This window comes from Ranitomeya imitator, chromosome 2 (assembly GCF_032444005.1).
Source record: "Ranitomeya imitator isolate aRanImi1 chromosome 2, aRanImi1.pri, whole genome shotgun sequence".
Lineage (NCBI taxonomy): Eukaryota > Metazoa > Chordata > Amphibia > Anura > Dendrobatidae > Ranitomeya > Ranitomeya imitator.
The window spans coordinates 269,731,081-269,751,365 of NC_091283.1; the positions used below are offsets into that span (position 1 = coordinate 269,731,081).

The window sequence follows — 20,285 nt, forward strand, 5'->3', positions numbered from 1 at the left end:
CTCTTATCTGTGACCCTCCACCGTGTCTGACTGTAGGTACTGTGATCTTTTTTGTAGCTTCATTCTGTTTTCAGTAAACAGTAGAATGATGTGCTTTACCAAAAAGCTCTATCTTGTCTTATCAGTCCACAAGATGCTTTCACAGAAGGCTTTTGGTTTCTCTGAAGGTTTGGCAAACTGCAGTCTAGCCTCATGTTTCTGTGTCAGCAGTGGGGTCCTCCTAGGCACATAGCATTTCATTCACATGTGGACAGATAGTTGTCACTGACACTGATGCCCCCTGAGCCTACAGACAGAATGGATCTATTTGGACCCTATTGGGGCTTATCCACCATTGAACTATCATGAATTTCGACCTTTCATCAATTATCTGCTGTCCACATCCATAGAGATTAGCTGCAGCGCCAGAAGTAGTAAACGTCTGGACTATGTTGCGGACAGAGGACCATCCAGATCTCTGGAGATGGACTTGTAATCCAGAGATTGGTGATCTCCATCCTCAGACCGTTCTCTTCTCCTCTCGGTGTTCTCCATGCTTAGAGCGGCACACAGACACAATGCAAAGATTGGGGCAACGTCTCCCCTTCTATCTGCTCTCAGGGGTGATTTCCATATTGCCCACACCTGTTACCTGCCACAGGTAAGTGTGAGCAAGCATCAAAGGTTGGAAACAAAGGTGTTACCCGCAAATCAGAAAAGGGGCAACAATTCTGTCCAGACCATTTTTGGGGTTTTGTGTGAAATTATCTACAATTTTTATCAGTTTTATTTATTGTTCCAAGAAACACAAAGGAAATAAACCTGAGAATAAGAAACGTGAGAGATTGTGATAATGTTCTGGGAAAATATGTCATCTTCTGGGGCAATTTCAGGGGAGCCAACACTTTCAGCCATGACTGTATGTGAGTCAGTATACTGCGTGGTTACCTCTGTCATCCAGCGACAGAGACATCCAGATAAGCAGTGGCAGAGCCAGAGACATCTGGAAATGCATTATATTCTTGTATATAGGGGCAGTATTATAGTAGTTATATTCTTGTACATAGGAGCAGTATTATTGTAGTTATATTCTTTTATATAGGGGCAGTATTATAGTAGTTATATTCTTGTACATAGGGGCAGTATTATAGTAATTATATTCTTGTACATAGGAGCAGTATTATAGTAGTTATATTCTTGTACATAGGAGCAGTATTATAGTAGTTATATTCTTGTACATAGGGGCAGTATTATAGTAGTTATATTCTTGTATATAGGGGGCAGCATTATAGTAGTTATATTCTTGTATATAGGTGCAGTATTATAGTAGTTATATTCTTATACATAGGAGCAGTATTATAGTAGTTATATTCTTGTACATAGGGGCAGTATTATAGTAGTTATATTCTTGTACATAGAGGCAGTATTATAGTAAGTTATATTCTTGTACATAGAGGCAGTATTATAGTAGTTATAGTCTTGTATATAGGGGGCAGTATTATAGTAGTTATATTCTTGTACATACGGGCAGTATTATAGTAGTTATATTCTTGTACATAGAGGCAGTATTATAGTAGTTATATTCTTGTACATAGAGGCAGTATTATAGTAGTTATATTCTTGTACATAGGGGGAAGTATTATAGTTGTTATATTCTTGTACATAAGGGCAGTATTATAGTAGTTATATTCTTGTATATAGGGGGCAGCATTATAGTAGTTATATTCTTGTATATAGGTGCAGTATTATAGTAGTTATATTCTTGTACATAGTAGCAGTATTATAGTAGTTATATTCTTGTACATAGGAGAAGTATTATAGTAGTTATATTCTTGTACATGGGAGCAGTATTATAGTAGTTATATTCTTATACATGGGGCAGTATTATAGTAGTTATATTCTTGTACATAGAGGCAGTATTATAGTAGTTATATTCTTGTACAAACGGGCAGTATTATAGTAGTTATATTCTTGTACATAGAGGCAGTATTATAGTAGTTATAGTCTTGTATATAGGGGGCAGTATTATAGTAGTTATATTCTTGTACATACGGGCAGTATTATAGTAGTTATATTCTTGTACATAGGGGGAAGTATTATAGTTGTTATATTCTTGTACATAGGAGCAGTATTATAGTACTTATATTCTTGCATATAGGGGCAGTATTATAGTAGTTATATTCTTGTATATAGGGGCAGTATTATAGTAGTTATATTCTTGTACACAGGAGCAGTATTATAGTAGTTATATTCTTGTACATAGGGGCAGTATTATAGTAGTTATATTCTTGTACATAGGAGCAGTATTATAGTAGTTATATTCTTCTACATAGAGGCAGTATTATAGTAGTTATATTCTTGTACATAGGGGGAAGTATTATAGTTGTTATATTCTTGTACATAGGAGCAGTATTATAATAGTTATATTCTTGTACATAGGGGGCAGTATTATAGTAGTTATATTCTTGTACATAGGAGCAGTATTATAGTAGTTATATTCTTGTATTTAGGGGCAGTATTATAGTTGTTATATTCATGCACATAGGAGCAGTATTATAGTAGTTATATTCTTGTATATAGGGGCAGTATTATAGTAGTTATATTCCTGTACATAGGGGCAATATTATAGTAGTTATATTCTTGTACATAGGAGAAGTATTATAGTAGTTATATTCTTGTATATAGGGGCAGTATTATAGTAGTTATATTTTTGTACATAGGGACAGTATTATAGTAGTTATATTCTTGTACATAGGGGCAGTATTATAGTAGTTATATTCTTGTACATAGGGGCAGAATTATAGTAGTTATTATTCTTGTAGATAGGGTCAGTATTATAGTAGTTATATTCTTGTACATAGGAACAGTATTATAGTAGTTATATTCTTGTAAATAGGGGGCAGTATTATAGTAGTTATATTCTTGTACATAGCAGTATTATAGTAGTTATATTTTTGTAAATAGGGGGCAATATTATAGTAGTTATATTCTTCTACATAGGGGCAGTATTATAGTAGTTATATTCTTGTACACAGGGAACAGTATTATAGTAGTTATATTCTTATACTTAGGGGCAGTGTTATAGTAGTTACATTCTTGTACATAGGGGCAGTGTTATAGTAGTTATATTCTTGTACATAGGGGCAGTATTATAGTAGTTATATTCTTATACTTAGGGGCAGTGTTATAGTAGTTATATTCGTGTGCATAGGGGCAGTATTATAGTAGTTATATTCTTATACTTAGGGGCAGTATTATAGTATTTATATTCTTATACTTAGGGGCAGTGTTATAGTAGTTATATTCTTGTACATAGGGGCAGTATTATAGTGTAGTCTTGTGTATGGGGCAGTATTATAGTGTAGTCTTGTCTATGGGGCACTATTATAGTGTAGCCTTGTGTACGGGGCAGTATTATAGTGTAGTCTTGTGTATGGGGCAGTATTATAGTGTAGTCTTGTATATAGGGGCAGTATTATAGTGTAGTCTTCAGTATGGGGAAGTATTATAGTGTAGTCTTGTATATAGGGGCAGTATTATAGTGTAGTCTTGTATATAGGGGCAGTATTATAGTGTAGTCTTGTATATAGGGGCAGTATTATAGTGTAGTGTTGTATATAGGGGCAGTATTATAGTGTAGTCTTGTATATGGGGCAGTATTATAGTGTAGTCTTGTATATAGGGGCAGTATTATAGTGTAGTCTTGTATATAGGGGCAGTATTATAGTGTAGTCTTGTATATAGGGGCAGTATTATAGTGTAGTCTTGTATATAGGGGCAGTATTATAGTGTAGTCTTGTATATAGGGGCAGTATTATAGTGTAGTCTTGTATATAGGGGCAGTATTATAGTGTAGCCTTGTATATAGGGGCAGTATGATAGTGTAGTCTTGTATATGGGGCAGTATTATAGTGCAGTCTTGTATATAGGGGCAGTATTATAGTGTAGTCTTGTATATAGGGGCAGTATTATAGAGTAGTTTTGTATATAGGGGCAGTATTATAGTGTAGTCTTGTATATAGGGGCAGTATTATAGTGTAGTCTTGTATATGGGGCAGTATTATAGTGTAGTCTTGTATATGGGGCGGTATTATAGTGTAGTCTTGTATATGGGGCAATATTATAGTGTAGTCTTGTATATGGGGCAGTATTATAGTGTAGTGTTGTATATAGGGGCAGTATTATAGTGTAGCCTTGTGTATGGGGCAGTATTATAATGTAGTCTTGTATATGGGGCAGTATTATAGTGTAGTCTTGTATATGGGGCAGTATTATAGTGTAGTGTTGTATATAGGGGCAGTATTATAGTGTAGCCTTGTGTATGGGGCAGTATTATAATGTAGTCTTGTATATGGGGCAGTATTATAGTGTAGTCTTGTATATGGGGCAGTATTATAGTGTAGTCTTGTATATAGGGGCAGTATTATAGTGTAGTGTTGTATATAGGGGCAGTATTATAGTGTAGTGTTGTATATAGGGGCAGTATTATAGTGTAGTCTTGTATATGGGGCAGTATTACGGTAGTTGTACGTTCCACATGAGATATTCCTGAGTCATTATGGCGCCCTTGCTGTGAGTGGCGGTCTTATGACAGATGAGTCATCTGTATACACTTCTCCATACAGTTGGGTATATAAGGCCGGAGCCGGGGGTTTGTTAGCTGTGACAGATGGAGACGCAGCCGCTTCTTCAGAATACGAGCTGTAAACACGACAGATCTTGGGGCGAGCGTGGGCGCCGTGCTGCGAGTTACTGTGGAAATATCGCTCAGCGCTCTGCCAGGGAATCCTGACCGTGTGACTGCTGCCAATCACAGCAGTTGCAGGATTGTTGTTTTCCACAGAGATCACATGGCTCTTTCCCTCCGGATTTACAGTGCTGCCGTCCTCTCCAGCGGCCCAGATACAATGACGGGGACGCAGCACTTCTGTCTCCTGGAAGAAAACCTGAAGAGACAACCGCGGCCCCGGAGGGAAATGACATGTATTAATCCATCACCCCCCCAGTACTGGTCACATGTGAGACCCCCAGGGTCACCCCGTCCTCCAGCGCAGCCCCGCTGTGTCAGCACCGCAGCGGCCAAGACTGCAAACCGCAGCGTATTCCTCAGAAGGTGGGGAGACGGCCTGCAGGAGAGGAAGCACGGACACTGTGTCCAGGCTACACTGCACACCGACACAGCTGAGGGGCTGTTACACTGTATCCAGGCTAACCTTCTGCACACTGACACAGCTGAGGGGCTGTTACACTGTATCCAGGCTAACCTCCTGTACACTGCACACTGACACAGCTGAGGGGTTGATACCCTGTATCCAGGCTAACCTCCTGTACACTGCACACTGACACAGCTGAGGGGCTGTTACACTGTATCCAGGCTAACCTCCTGTACACTGCACACTGACACAGCTGAGGGGCTGTTACACTGTATCCAGGCTAACCTCCTGTACACTGCACACTGACACAGCTGAGGGGTTGTTACACTGTATCCAGGCTAACCTCCTGTACACTGCACACTGACACAGCTGAGGGGCTGTTACACTGTATCCAGGCTAACCTCCTGTACACTGCACACTGACACAGCTGAGGGGTTGTTACACTGTATCCAGGCTAACCTCCTGTACACTGCACACTGACACAGCTGAGGGGCTGTTACACTGTATCCAGGCTAACCTCCTGTACACTGCACACTGACACAGCTGAGGGGTTGTTACACTGTATCCAGGCTAACCTCCTGTACACTGCACACAGCTGAGGGGTTGTTACACTGTATCCAGGCTAACCTCCTGTACACTGCACACTGACACAGCTGAGGGGCTGTTACACTGTATCCAGGCTAACCTCCTGTACACTGCACACTTACACAGCTGAGGGGTTGTTACACTTTATCCAGGCTAACCTCCTGTACACTGACACAGCTGATGGACTGTTACACTGTATCCAGGCTAACCTCCTGTACACTGCACACTGACACAGCTGAGGGGCTGTTACACTGTATCCAGGCTAACCCCCTGTACACTGCACACTGACACAGCTGAGGGGCTGTTACACTGTATCCAGGCTAACCCCCTGTACACTGACACAGCTGAGGGGCTGTTACACTGTATCCAGGCTAACCCCCTGTACACTGACACAGCTGAGGGGTTGTTACACTGTATCCAGGCTAACCCCCTGTACACTGACACAGCTGAGGGGTTGTTACACTGTATCCAGGCTAACCCCCTGTACACTGACACAGCTGAGGGGCTGTTACACTGTATCCAGGCTAACCTCCTGTACACTGCACACCGACACAGCTGAGGGGCTGTTACACTGTATCCAGGCTAACCCCCTGTACACTGACACAGCTGAGGGGTTGTTACACTGTATCCAGGCTAACCCCCTGTACACTGACACAGCTGGGGGGTTGTTACACTGTATCCAGGCTAACCCCCTGTACACTGACACAGCTGAGGGGTTGTTACACTGTATCCAGGCTAACCCCCTGTACACTGACACAGCTGAGGGGCTGTTACACGGTATCCAGGCTAACCTCCTGTACACTGCACACCGACACAGCTGAGGGGCTGTTACACTGTATCCAGGCTAACCTCCTGTACACTGCACACTGACACAGCTGAGGGGCTGTTACACTGTATCCAGGCCAACCCCCTGTACACTGACACAGCTGAGGGGCTGTTACACTGTATCCAGGCTAACCTCCTGTACACTGCACACTGACACAGCTGAGGGGCTGTTACACTGTATCCAGGCTAACCTCCTGTACACTGCACACTGACACAGCTGAGGGGCTGTTACACTGTATCCAGGCTAACCCCCTGTACACTGACACAGCTGAGGGGCTGTTACACTGTATCCAGGCTAACCTCCTGTACACTGCAGACTGACACAGCTGAGGGGCTGTTACACTGTATCCAGGCTAACCTCCTGTACACTGCACACTGACACAGCTGAGGGGTTGTTACACTGTATCCAGGCTAACCCCCTGTACACTGCACACTGACACAGCTGAGGGGCTGTTACACTGTATCCAGGCTAACCTCCTGTACACTGCACACTGACACAGCTGAGGGGCTGTTACACTGTATCCAGGCTAACCTCCTGCACACTGACACAGCTGAGGGGCTGTTACACTGTATCCAGGCCAACCCCCTGTACACTGACACAGCTGAGGGGCTGTTACACTGTATCGAGACTAACCTCCTGTACACTGACACAGCTGAGGGGGTGTTACACTGTATCCAAGCTAACCTCCTGTACACTGCACACTGACACAGCTGAGGGGCTGTTACACTGTATCCAGGCTAACCTCCTGTACACTGCACACTGACACAGCTGAGGGGCTGTTACACTGTATCCAGGCTAACCTCCTGTACACTGCACACTGACACAGCTGAGGGGCTGTTACACTGTATCCAGGCTATCCCCCTGTACACTGCACACTGACACAGCTGAGGGGCTGTTACACTGTATCCAGGCTAACCTCCTGTACACTGACACAGCTGAGGGGCTGTTACACTGTATCCAGGCTAACCTCCTGTACACTGCACACTGACACAGCTGAGGGGCTGTTACACTGTATCCAGGCTAACCCCCTGTACACTGACACAGCTGAGGGGTTTTTACACTGTATCCAGGTTAACCCCCTGTACACTGACACAGCTGAGGGGCTGTTACACTGTATCCAGGCTAACCTCCTGTACACTGCACACTGACACAGCTGAGGGGCTGTTACACTGTATCCAGGCTAACCTCCTGTACACTGACACAGCTGAGGGGCTGTTACACTGTATCCAGGCTAACCCCCTGTACACTGCACACTGACAAAGCTGAGGGGCTGTTACACTGTATCCAGGGTAACCTCCTGTACACTGCACACTGACACAGCTGAGGGGCTGTTACACTGTATCCAGGCTAACCTCCTGTACACTGACACAGCTGAGGGACTGTTACACTGTATCCAGGCTAACCCCCTGTACACTGCACACTGACACAGCTGAGGGGCTGTTACACTGTATCCAGGCTAACCCCCTGTACACTGACACAGCTGAGGGGTTGTTACACTGTATCCAGGCTAACCTCCTGTACACTGCACACTGACACAGCTGAGGGGCTGTTACACTGTATCCAGGCTAACCTCCTGTACATTGCACACTGACACAGCTGAGGGGTTGTTACACTATATCCAGGCTAACCTCCTGTACACTGACACAGTTGTGGGGCTGTTACACTGTATCCAGGCTAACCTCCTGCACACTGACACAGCTGAGGGGCTGTTACACTGTATCCAGGCCAACCCCCTGTACACTGACACAGCTGAGGGGCTGTTACACTGTATCCAGGCTAACCTCCTGTACACTGACACAGCTGAGGGGTTGTTACACTGTATCAAGGCTAACCTCCTGTACATTGCACACTGACACAGCTGAGGGGCTGTTACACTTTATCCAGGCTAACCTCCTGCACACTGACACAGCTGAGGGGCTGTTACACTGTATCCAGGCTAACCTCCTGTACACTGACACAGCTGAGGGGCTGTTACACTGTATCCAGGCTAACCTCCTGCACACTGACACAGCTGAGGGGCTGTTACACTGTATCCAGGCTAACCCCCTGTACACTGACACAGCTGACGGGCTGTTACACTGTATCCAGGCTAACCTCCTGTACACTGCACACTGACACAGCTGAGGGGCTGTTACACTGTATCCAGGCTATCCCCCTGTACACTGCACACTGACACAGCTGAGGGGCTGTTACACTGTATCCAGGCTAACCCCCTGTACACTGCACACTGACACAGCTGAGGGGCTGTTACACTGTATCCAGGCTAACCTCCTGTACACTGACACAGCTGAGGGGCTGTTACACTGTATCCAGGCTCACCTCCTGTACACTGTACACTGACACAGCTGAGGGGCTGTTACACTGTATCCAGGCTAACCCCCTGTACACTGACACAGCTGAGGGGTTGTTACACTGTATCCAGGCTAACCTCCTGTACACTGCACACTGACACAGCTGAGGGGCTGTTACACTGTATCCAGGCTAACCCTCTGTACACTGCACACTGACACAGCTGAGGGGTTCTTACACTTTATCCAGGCTAACCTCCTGTACACTGCACACTGACACAGCTGAGGGGCTGTTACACTGTATCCAGGCTAACCTCCTGAACACTGCACACTGACACAGCTGAGGGGCTGTTACACTGTATCCAGGCTAACCTCCTGTACACTGACACAGCTGAGGGGCTGTTACACTGTATCCAGGCAAACCTCCTGTACACTGACACAGCTGAGGGGCTGTTACACTGTATCCAGGCTAACCTCCTGTACACTGCACACTGACACAGCTGAGGGGTTGTTACACTGTATCCAGGCTAACCTCCTGTACACTGCACACTGACACAGCTGAGGGTTTGTTACACTGTATCCAGGGTAACCTCCTGTACACTGCACACTGACACAGCTGAGGGGCTGTTACACTGTATCCAGGCTAACCTCCTGTACACTGCACACTGACATAGCTGAGGGGTTGTTACACTGTATCCAGGCTAAGCTCCTGTACACTGCACACTGACACAGCTGAGGGGCTGTTACACTGTATCCAGGCTAACCTCCTGTACACTGCACACTGACACAGCTGAGGGGCTGTTACACTGCATCCAGGCTAACCCCCTGTACACTGACATAGCTGAGGGGTTGTTACACTGTATCCAGGCTAACCTCCTGTACACTGCACACTGACACAGCTGAGGGGCTGTTACACTGTATCCAGGCTACACTGCACACCGACACAGCTGAGGGGCTGTTACACTGTATCCAGGCTAATCTCCTGTACACTGCACACCGACACAGCTGAGGGGTTGTTCCACTATATCCAGGCTAACCTCCTGTACACTGACACAGCTGAGGGGTTGTTACACTGTATCCAGGCTAACCTCCTGTACACTGACACAGCTGAGGGGCAGTTACACTGTATCCAGGCTAATCTCCTGTACACTGCACACTGACACAGCTGAGGGGTTGTTACACTGTATCCAGGCTAACCTCCTGTACATTGACACGTTTTATGTTACATGGTTATAAACTAACTTGTATAGACTGAAGACTTTTTGCAGCTGAAGGTTTGTTACAATGTTTCTCTCTCTTGCCCCTCAGTTTATTCCTCCAGGTGTCCGCTCCAGCTCACACACGGTAACAACCCCTCAGCAGTGTGATCAGGTCACGTTTTCCAGTTTCCATTCACTGGCAACAAGCAGAACCTGAATGTACGAGAACGTTTCTGAAATGCTGCAGCGTGCGACTGCTCTCTGTTATCAGCGCGGGATGCTGGCTGTACCTGTTCAGGTAGACCCTCTTCTCGGTCAGCTGTCCCGGGCCGTGCACCGGGTCCTCGTAGGGCTCGTTCTGGACGACCTCCACACCTTCTCCGCGGTCACTCTGCTCGTGGCTGTGCTTGCTGATCATGTAGAGCTGCCCGATTCTGTACTGCAAGAAGGACGGAGAACGGTGAGCGACATCAGGGGACCCCCAGGTCACCACACCACAGAGGGACATGCTACATGGCAGGGCAGTTTGGGCCCCTCAGGGCCTGGATGAAGATGTGACTACAGTATACATATACCCCTCTTCTGTACATCCTACCCCCACTATGCAAGTGTTCAATCTCCCTGCAGTGCCCCCAGAGGAGAAGTGAGGTATCACACACTGTCTATTAGAATCAATACTTTTTCTGGGCCGGGTCCTTCATTACTTTCTAGTCACACATATGCTGGGACTTGTAGTTCTACTGATAATATAACGGACTTTGGTTTAACAGCAGGCTCTGTGTGCAGTTGGAGTATGACTGGGACCCTCGACATCGATGTCGCCAGCTGCGATCATTCACACGTATAATCAGACGGGGCATAGAGAGAACACCAAGTAGGTTAGGGGTAATGGCGGCCATATTCTTTGTCACCAGAATCAGATTAAAAATACCTTTAAGGTTTCTTAATAAATGTTAGGCCAGAATTTAAGGGGTTAAGCCTTCTGAATATTTAATGGTGGACATTTAATAAAAGCGGAATTGCTGCCATATTTCAGGCCTGATGGTCACCTATTGATCCAGAAATCTATAAGTATGAGGCGGCCACGCTGACAGGAGCAGAATGATGGGGGTCCCCCGTCCTGAGTCAGCGGAAAATGGCTCAATGAATCAGGACGGCGGACAGCAACACGTCGGGATGCAGAAACGACGTCCATTACAGAGACCGACGACGTTCACCGCAACGCCATGAACTCGCGAGTCGGACGGAGGAGCCCTGACAACCTCACACACCACATACAGGCTGGTTGTCAGCACATTTACATGGAGTCGCGGATCCTGCCTTTTTTTCAGGGCAGCTGTTTCAGATTTCCGCTTGTTACGCAACACGGGGATCACGTGACGCCCCCCCCATATCATGTGGCGCGCCGAAGACTTGTGCAGATGTTATCTGCGGGAATCTTTCCATGTCAGCTGGAGACTAAACTTTTCCGAGTTCACATGTCGGTGCGTGTAACGTGTGCCCTGGCGCCAAGAAACTTAACCCTCGAAAATACCAAACGGAACTGAGAGAAGGCGAAAGTAAGTGACCCCCGGTAATAATGAGGTGGAAGCAATGACACTATAGGAGGCGGCATTGAGTACGGAGACGAGGACTAATATTAGGGGCGCGCCATTGATTCCCGGTGTCTGTTTTTCCAGCTATTGTGTCGTCTCGTGGCAACCGGTGGGGCTCCTGTCAGTGTTTTTCCTCAGAGCAGCACATTCTCTGCGTCCATTGTAAAGTAAGAAGTCTGGAGATTACTGCAAAGGCGTCCAGGAATGACAAGAATGCCGAAAATGTCCCAATTCTGCCCCCAAAATACAAGGTTTTCCATAGTTCGTATCTCACAGGGACAGGGAGGGTCCCACAGACCGAGCCAGGTGGAAACAAAGGCTGCTCCATCTGTTTTGATGGACGTCTTGGAGTGATTAGCGCGATTGTAACCGTGTGGCGTCAAGTCATTAACACATCGTCAGCACGGGGAGCGTGCGCGACAGCTGGAGGGAAGAGCACAGCAAGAACGCAAGGATAGGACCGGACGGAGAAATGCGTCTGTACGAGCGGCCGAGACCTTATAGTGCAAAGAAGTCACAAACTCGTCTCCAGAGTCACACAATGTAAGACGACCAAGGTCCTGGTCTGGACTCCGGGTGGGAAGGTAAAGTTTAAAGAAGAAGTTGGATCCAAAATCCAAAGCAGCAGGTCCCAAGATAGGATTTGGTCCCAGTCCTGAAGAACCTCTGACCCCCACAATACTGCAGGGCTTACTTCATCCTGTAGGCAGGAATGGCATATGGGTCCTCAAATGTCACCATTGAATATATGAAGATCCTAAATGACCCTCTAATTTCTAGGATCTTCCCATTACCGGGGCTCGTGAGTAGTAACTCCATAACTCAAAAAAGAGTAAAGTCTCATAAACCCTATGGCCAGACATGACATGGGACCTTCTCCACTAAGTGATCACCAATGAATATCTGAAGACCCTAAATGACACTCTAATTTCTAGGGTCTTCCCCTAATGGGAGCTCGTGAGTGGTAAGTCCATAACTCAAAGAAAGAGTAAAGTCTTTTAGACCCTAAGGCCAGAGATGACATGGGATTTTCTCCACTAAGTGATCAATAAATATCTGAAGACCATAAATTACCCTCTAATATCTAGGGTTTTCCCCTAACGGGAGCTCGTGAGTAGTAAGTCCAAACTCTAAAACAGAGTAAAGTCTCCTAGACCCTAAGGCCAGACATGGCATGAGACTTTCTCCAATAAGGGATCACCAATAAAAATCTGAAGACTCTAAATGACCTTCTAATATCTAGGGTCTTTCCCTAACAGGGGCTCGTGAGTGGTAAGTCTATAACTCAAAGAAAGAGTAAAGTCTCGTAGACCCCAAGGCCAGAGATGACATGGGACCTCCTCTTTCTCCACTAAGTGATCACCAATGAATATCTGAAGACCATAAATAACCTTCTAATACCGTATCTGGAGCTGTCCATAACTATGAGTCAAATGTTGTAGACCTTATAGACCCTCTTTTTTATCCGCTATCTGAGAATGTGAAGACCCCAAATAACTCATCCCTGTGGTCTAAACCTAATGGGAGACTTATGAGCAAAAACAGTCCATAACTCAAGGAAAGAGTAAAGCCTTGGAGACTCTAAGGACAGACATGACATGGGCCCTCTTCTTTAGCCACCATGTGAGAATGTGAAGACCCCAAACAACCCTCCCATTTCTGTGGCCTTAACCTTACGGGGGCTTATGTGCAGAAATGGTCCATAACTCACAAAGTAAATTCTCATAGACCCTAAGGGCAGAGATTACATGCATCATCTTCTTTCTCCACTAAGTGATCATCAATGAATATCTGAAGCTCCTAAATGACCCTCTAGTGTCTAGGGTCTTCACCCTTTGGGGTCTTGATGGAGGTTATGACCCATAACTAACAAAAAGGGTAAAAAAAAAAGTTTTGGATAAAGTGTGGAATAATCTTGAACCTCAGTGTGAGGAGTGTAGTGAGAGAGCTGAGGGTCTATTGACACAAGAGCCGATCAGGGGGCGATTGTCGTAGCTCTCAGACCTCCGTTTTCTCAAATATCTGCCCTTTAAATAATGAATGAACGTAGGGAAAATACTTTAACTTAAGAGGCCGCTGAGGAGGCTCTATAAATTAAGGCAGCGGGACCTCCGCATGTGACCATCCCTCACGCTCTAACATGATATGTGACAAAGTCAGGCAGCCCTCCAGTATTTTCCCAAATGCCTAAAAATAATTGCTGCTTTGCTCGCCCGCTCCGGCACATGCGGCACGGCTGTTCTAGCACACAGGCGGAGAGCTGACAGCGCAGATGTACACAGGGTATTGTGGACATGACACTTTCTTTCCTTCAGCTTTTTTTTTCCTATATCCATCTGTGCGAGGAAAGAAAAATCCCTAAAGGTGATAACCCCTTACAGTAGCGCTATTTGTGCAGATCTTTCAGCTTGTCTTCCTTAGTGGGAGATGCTAATTTGGTGTGGGGTCACTTCAGGGTAAGGCTGCCCCTGTGACTGAGGCATCTGCTGACCTCCTTAGAAAAGGTCTAAGACATCTTCTGAAGACACCAATACGGGGTAATGGACATTAGATGAAAGATGTCTGAACTCATGGAAGTTGGCAGGACTGGCCGAACATAATCCAGGAATGGGGCTTCTGACTCTCAATCCGACACGTCATCATCTTAGAATTTCAATGCCCGATCCCTAGTTTTCACGGGCAATAAAACCGCTGCCAGAAGTGGCACTGACTTTCTCTTATTTCCTCACTGAAAATACATGAACGCTCAGCAGAACTTAAGGCTCATGTGTACCAGAGAATCGGGAGAGAAAGACGAAAGCGGAAAGAAGCTTTGTCAGACGCCATCTCATGGAAACGCCCAGCTTGGGAGATCCAACTCTACTAGTTTTATACCTAGTGAAAGTTTCCTTCTGTTGCACCTCCAACATTTATCCCTTCATTTTATACCCTACACAATAACCATTCCTCCTCTTCTGCCATATTGTCCAAGACTCTCTTCTTACTCTTCATTTTGGCTAAGACCATCTTAGTTGACCTTCATATTGACCAATGTTTCTTCCTAATCCTTCATATTGACCAAGACTCTCCTCCTCCACATTGGCTAAAACTCTCTTCTTCGTTCTTCGTATTGACCAAGAGTCTCTTCTTGCTCTTCATATTGACAAAGACTCTTTTCCTTAGCCTTCATATTCACCAAGGAAGAATCCTCCCCTTTCATTACCGTTAAGACTCTCTTTCTTGACCTTCATTTTAATCAAGACTGTCTTTCTTACCCTTCATATTGACCAAGATTCTTTTCCTCATCCTCCATATTGACCAAGACATTCTTCTTGCCCATCATATTAACCAAGACTCTCCTCTTCCTCCATAAGGACCAGGGCTTTCTTCTTACCCTTCATATTGCCCAAGACTCTCTAATTCGACCTTCATATTGACCAAGGTTTATTCCTCATCCTTCATCTAAACCAAGACACTCTTCCTTTTCTTCCATTTTGGCTAAGACTCTCTTCTTTACTCTTCATATTGACCAAGCAAAAATCCTAGCCTTTCATATTGGCAACGACGCTCTTCCTCCTCCTCCATATTGTCTAAGACTCTCTTCCTCACCTTCATAATGACCAACACTCTCTTCCTTATCATTCATATTGACCAAGACTCTCTTTCTTGCCTTTCACAAAGGAGAATGCTCTCTTCCATATCCTTCATGTTGACCAAGACTCTCTTCCTTATCCTTCAAATTAACAAAGACTCTCTTCCTCACCATTAATATCGGCTAAGACTCTCTCCTTGCTCGACACAGACTAACAATGTTTTCCTCGTCATTCATATTGATCAAGACTCTTTTCATGCTCTTCATAATAACCAACACTCTCTTCTTGCTCTTCATAATGATCAAGACTCACTTCATGCTCTTCATAAAGACCAAGTCTCTCTTCTTGCTCTTCATAAAGACCTAGACTCTCTTATTGCTCTTCATAAAGACCAAGACTCTATTCTGGCTCTTCATAAAGATCTAGACTCTCTTATTGCTCTTCATACAGACCAAGACTCTCTTCTTGCTCTTCATATTAACCAAGGCTCCGTTTCTTGTCTTTCCTGCCCATCCTTCATATTGACCAAGAAACCTCTGACCCTCATATTGTCCGATACTTTCCCCACATCCTTCATATTGACTAAGACTTCCTCCAGTTCCTTCCTTATTGGCCTGTACTAAGGAGTCTGTAGGACTTTAGTTCTCTGCGCTAGTTCCTACTACACATAAGATCATGGATGGAGACAAGCCATCCATAGCCTCCAATGGGATATCCACTATGTGTGCACTTCTCATCCCACGTCTCGTCCTTCACAACTCCTAATCAATTCCTCTACCTGTAGGAAAGATGAATCCCTTGTAAGTCTGGAGAAAATGAGGGTTCACATATTTCCACCTCATCTGCTTTTCTTCCAGTAATAGTTTGGATAAGTAAGATTATTTTTTTCCAAGAAGCATCCCCACATTGGGCACATCTGGCCAAGGTCTCCTTCTTCAGCTTTACTTTTCAGAGCAGAGGGAACTGGTGATAATAAATGACCCTCAAACCCGGTATTTACCCATAAAAAGCCTCTCTCTGGCCGCTGTCATCTACATATGGCTCACAGATGGCAAAGATGCCTTTATATAACTGCATCAAAAGAGGGGGAGGGGAGAACTCCCACATCAAAGACAGACGCGGCCCCCCAACTGCTTCATCTCTCACAGCTATGTTCTCATCTACAGAAAGTAAACACAGGTGGCTGCTGGGAGCAGAAATAACCCCCAATTATCTGCTAATCACAGCAGGGAGGGAGAAGGGACCCCCCAAATTACTCATGTATGACTCATGTGCAGGTGTCTGCATGGGCATCCAATAGGAGAGGTACTGAGCAGTGTGTATATACAGGACAGGAGGAGTGGTACTGTGCAATGTATATATAGGGGAGGAGCGGTACTGTGCAGTGTATATATACAGGACAGGAGGAGCGGTACTGTGCAGTGTGTATATACAGGACAGGAGGAGTGGTACTGTGCAGTGTATATATACAGGACAGGAGGAGCGGTACTGTGCAGTGTGTATATACAGGACAGGAGGAGTGGTACTGTGCAGTGTATATATACAGGACAGGAGGAGTGGTACTGTGCAGTGTATATACAGGACAGGAGGAGTGGTACTGTGCAATGTATATATAGAGGAGGAGTGGTCCTGTGCAGTATATATATACAGGAGGAGCAGTACTGTGCAGTGTATATATACAGGACAGGAGGAGTGGTACTGTGCAATGTATATATAGAGGAGGAGTGGTACTGTGCAGTGCCCCCAATTCTTCCTGGCTGCCCACTGTGGACTATATTGCAAATATTGATCTGAGTAAGTGTTCTCTTACCTCTATCTGTATATCCTTCCTGCATCTGCACTGTTATATAGCACCTTTTTGTCCTTTTATATATTATCGGTATTCCACTTACAAGTATAAACATATACCTTGGCACTTTTTGCACATTGCACTTTTTATTCAACTTTAACATTTTTATATACATTTTGGTTTTTTTCAGGAGGCAGTAAGATTGAGAGTTTTTACAGAGATCTAGATTATAATAGCCAGGAACTTTGGGGCATGTTGTAATATATCGTTTACATATATATAGTATTAATTATTGTTATCTTTTTTCTTATTAATTTTATATGTGGAACTCAATAAAAATTATATTTTATATGATTATATCTTTGTCCAGATTGATTTTCTTGAATTTTTTCCATGGGATGGGCTTGAAATTATTTAGTGTATATATACAGGACAGGAGGAGCGGTACTGTGCAGTGTATATATACAGGACAGGAGGAGTGATACTGTGCAGTGTATATATACAGGACAGGAGGAGCGGTACTGTGCAGTGTATATATACAGGACAGGAGGAGTGGTACTGTGCAGTGTATATATACAGGAGGAGTGGTACTGTGCAGTGTATATATACAGGACAGGAGGAGTGGTACTGTGCAGTGTATATATACAGGACAGGAGGAGTGGTACTGTGCAGTGTATATATACAGGACAGGAGGAGTGGTACTGTGCAGTGTATATATACAGGAGGAGTGGTACTGTGCAGTGTATATATACAGGAGGAGTGGTACTGTGCAGTGTATATATACAGGACAGGAGGAGTGGTACTGTGCAGTGTATATATACAGGAGGAGTGGTACTGTGCAGTGTATATATACAGGAGGAGTGGTATTGTGCAGTGTATATATACAGGACAGGAGGAGCGGTACTGTGCAGTGTGTATATACAGGACAGGAGGAGTGGTACTGTGCAGTGTATATATACAGGACAGAAGGAGTGGTACTGTGCAGTGTATATATACAGGACAGGAGGAGTGGTACTGTGCAGTGTATATATACAGGACAGGAGGAGTGGTACTGTGCAGTGTATATATAGAGGAGGAGTGGTACTGTGCAGTGTATATATACAGGATGGGAGGAGTGGTACTGTGCAGTGTATATATACAGGAGGAGTGGTACTGTGCAGTGTATATAAACAGGAGGAGTGGTACTGTTCAGTGTATATATACAGGAGGAGTGGTACTGTGCAGTGTATATATACAGGAGGAGTGGTACTGTGCAGTGTATATATACAGGACAGGAGGAGTGGTACTGTGCAGTGTATATATACAGGAGGAGTGGTACTGTGCAGTGTATATATACAGGAGGAGTGGTATTGTGCAGTGTATATATACAGGACAGGAGGAGCGGTACTGTGCAGTGTGTATATACAGGACAGGAGGAGTGGTACTGTGCAGTGTATATATACAGGACAGAAGGAGTGGTACTGTGCAGTGTATATATACAGGACAGGAGGAGTGGTACTGTGCAGTGTATATATACAGGACAGGAGGAGTGGTACTGTGCAGTGTATATATAGAGGAGGAGTGGTACTGTGCAGTGTATATATACAGGATGGGAGGAGTGGTACTGTGCAGTGTATATATACAGGAGGAGTGGTACTGTGCAGTGTATATAAACAGGAGGAGTGGTACTGTTCAGTGTATATATACAGGAGGAGTGGTACTGTGCAGTGTATATATACAGGACAGGAGGAGTGGTACTGTGCAGTGTATATATACAGGAGGAGTGGTACTGTGCAGTGTATATATACAGGACAGGAGGAGTGGTACTGTGCAGTGTATATATACAGGAGGAGTGGTACTGTGCAGTGTATATATACAGGAGGAGTGGTACTGTGCAGTTTATATATACAGGACAGGAGGAGAGGTACTGTGCAGTGTATATATACAGGAGGAGTGGTACTGTGCAGTGTATATATACAGGACAGGAGAAGTGGTACTGTGCAGTGTATATATACAGGACAGGAGGAGTGGTACTGTGCAGTGTATATATACAGGACAGGAGGAGTGGTACTGTGCAGTGTATATATACAGGACAGGAGGAGTGGTACTGTGCAGTGTATATATACAGGACAGGAGGAGTGGTACTGTGCAGTGTATATATACAGGACAGGAGGAGTGGTACTGTGCAGTGTATATATACAGGACAGGAGGAGTGGTACTGTGCAGTGTATATATACAGGACAGGAGGAGTGGTACTGTGCAGTGTATATATACAGGAGGAGTGGTACTGTGCAGTGTATATATACAGGACAGGAGAAGTGGTACTGTGCAGTGTATATATACAGGACAGGAGGAGTGGTACTGTGCAGTGTATATATACAGGACAGGAGGAGTGGTACTGTGCACTGTATATATACAGGACAGGAGGAGTGGTGCTGTGCAGTGTATATACAGGACAGAAGGAGTGGTACTGTGCAGTGTATATATACAGGACAGGAGGAGTGGTACTGTGCAGTGTATATACAGGACAGGAGGAGTGGTACTGTGCAGTGTATATATACAGGACAGGAGGAGTGGTACTGTGCAGTGTATATACAGGACAGGAGGAGTTGTACTGTGCAGTGTATATATACAGGACAGGAGGAGTGGTACTGTGCAGTGTATATATACAGGACAGGAGGAGTGGTACTGTGCAGTGTATATATACAGGAGGAGTGGTACTGTGCAGTGTATATATACAGGACAGGAGGAGTGGTACTGTGCAGTGTATATATACAGGACAGGAGGAGTGGTACTGTGCAGTGTATATATACAGGACAGGAGGAGTGGTACTGTGCAGTGTATATATACAGGAGGAGTGGTACTGTGCAGTGTATATATACAGGACAGGAGGAGTGGTACTGTGCAGTGTATATATACAGGACAGGAGGAGTGGTACTGTGAAGTGTATATATACAGGACAGGAGGAGTGGTACTGTGCAGTGTATATATACAGGACAGGAGGAGTGGTGCTGTGCAGTGTATATACAGGACAGGAGGAGTGGTACTGTGCAGTGTATATATACAGGACAGGAGGAGTGGTACTGTGCAGTGTATATATACAGGACAGGAGGAGTGGTACTGTGCAGTGTATATATACAGGACAGGAGGAGTGGTACTGTGCAGTGTATATATACAGGACAGGAGGAGTGGTACTGTGCAGTGTATATACAGGACAGGAGGAGTGGTACTGTGCAGTGTATATATACAGGACAGGAGGAGTGGTACTGTGCAGTGTATATATACAGGACAGGAGGAGTGGTACTGTGCAGTGTATACTG

General features: G+C 45.0%; 1 protein-coding gene across 1 annotated transcript in view; it reads right to left on the reverse strand.

The window, feature by feature from the left end:
• PITPNC1 (phosphatidylinositol transfer protein cytoplasmic 1) overlaps positions 1 to 20,285 on the reverse strand; it is a 98,899-nt gene that overhangs the window by 38,307 nt on the left and 40,307 nt on the right. Inside the window, exon 2 of the mRNA XM_069749172.1 lies at positions 10,321 to 10,469. Coding sequence (XP_069605273.1) covers positions 10,321 to 10,469 — 149 coding nt within the window. The remainder of the gene's footprint in view (positions 1 to 10,320; positions 10,470 to 20,285) is intronic.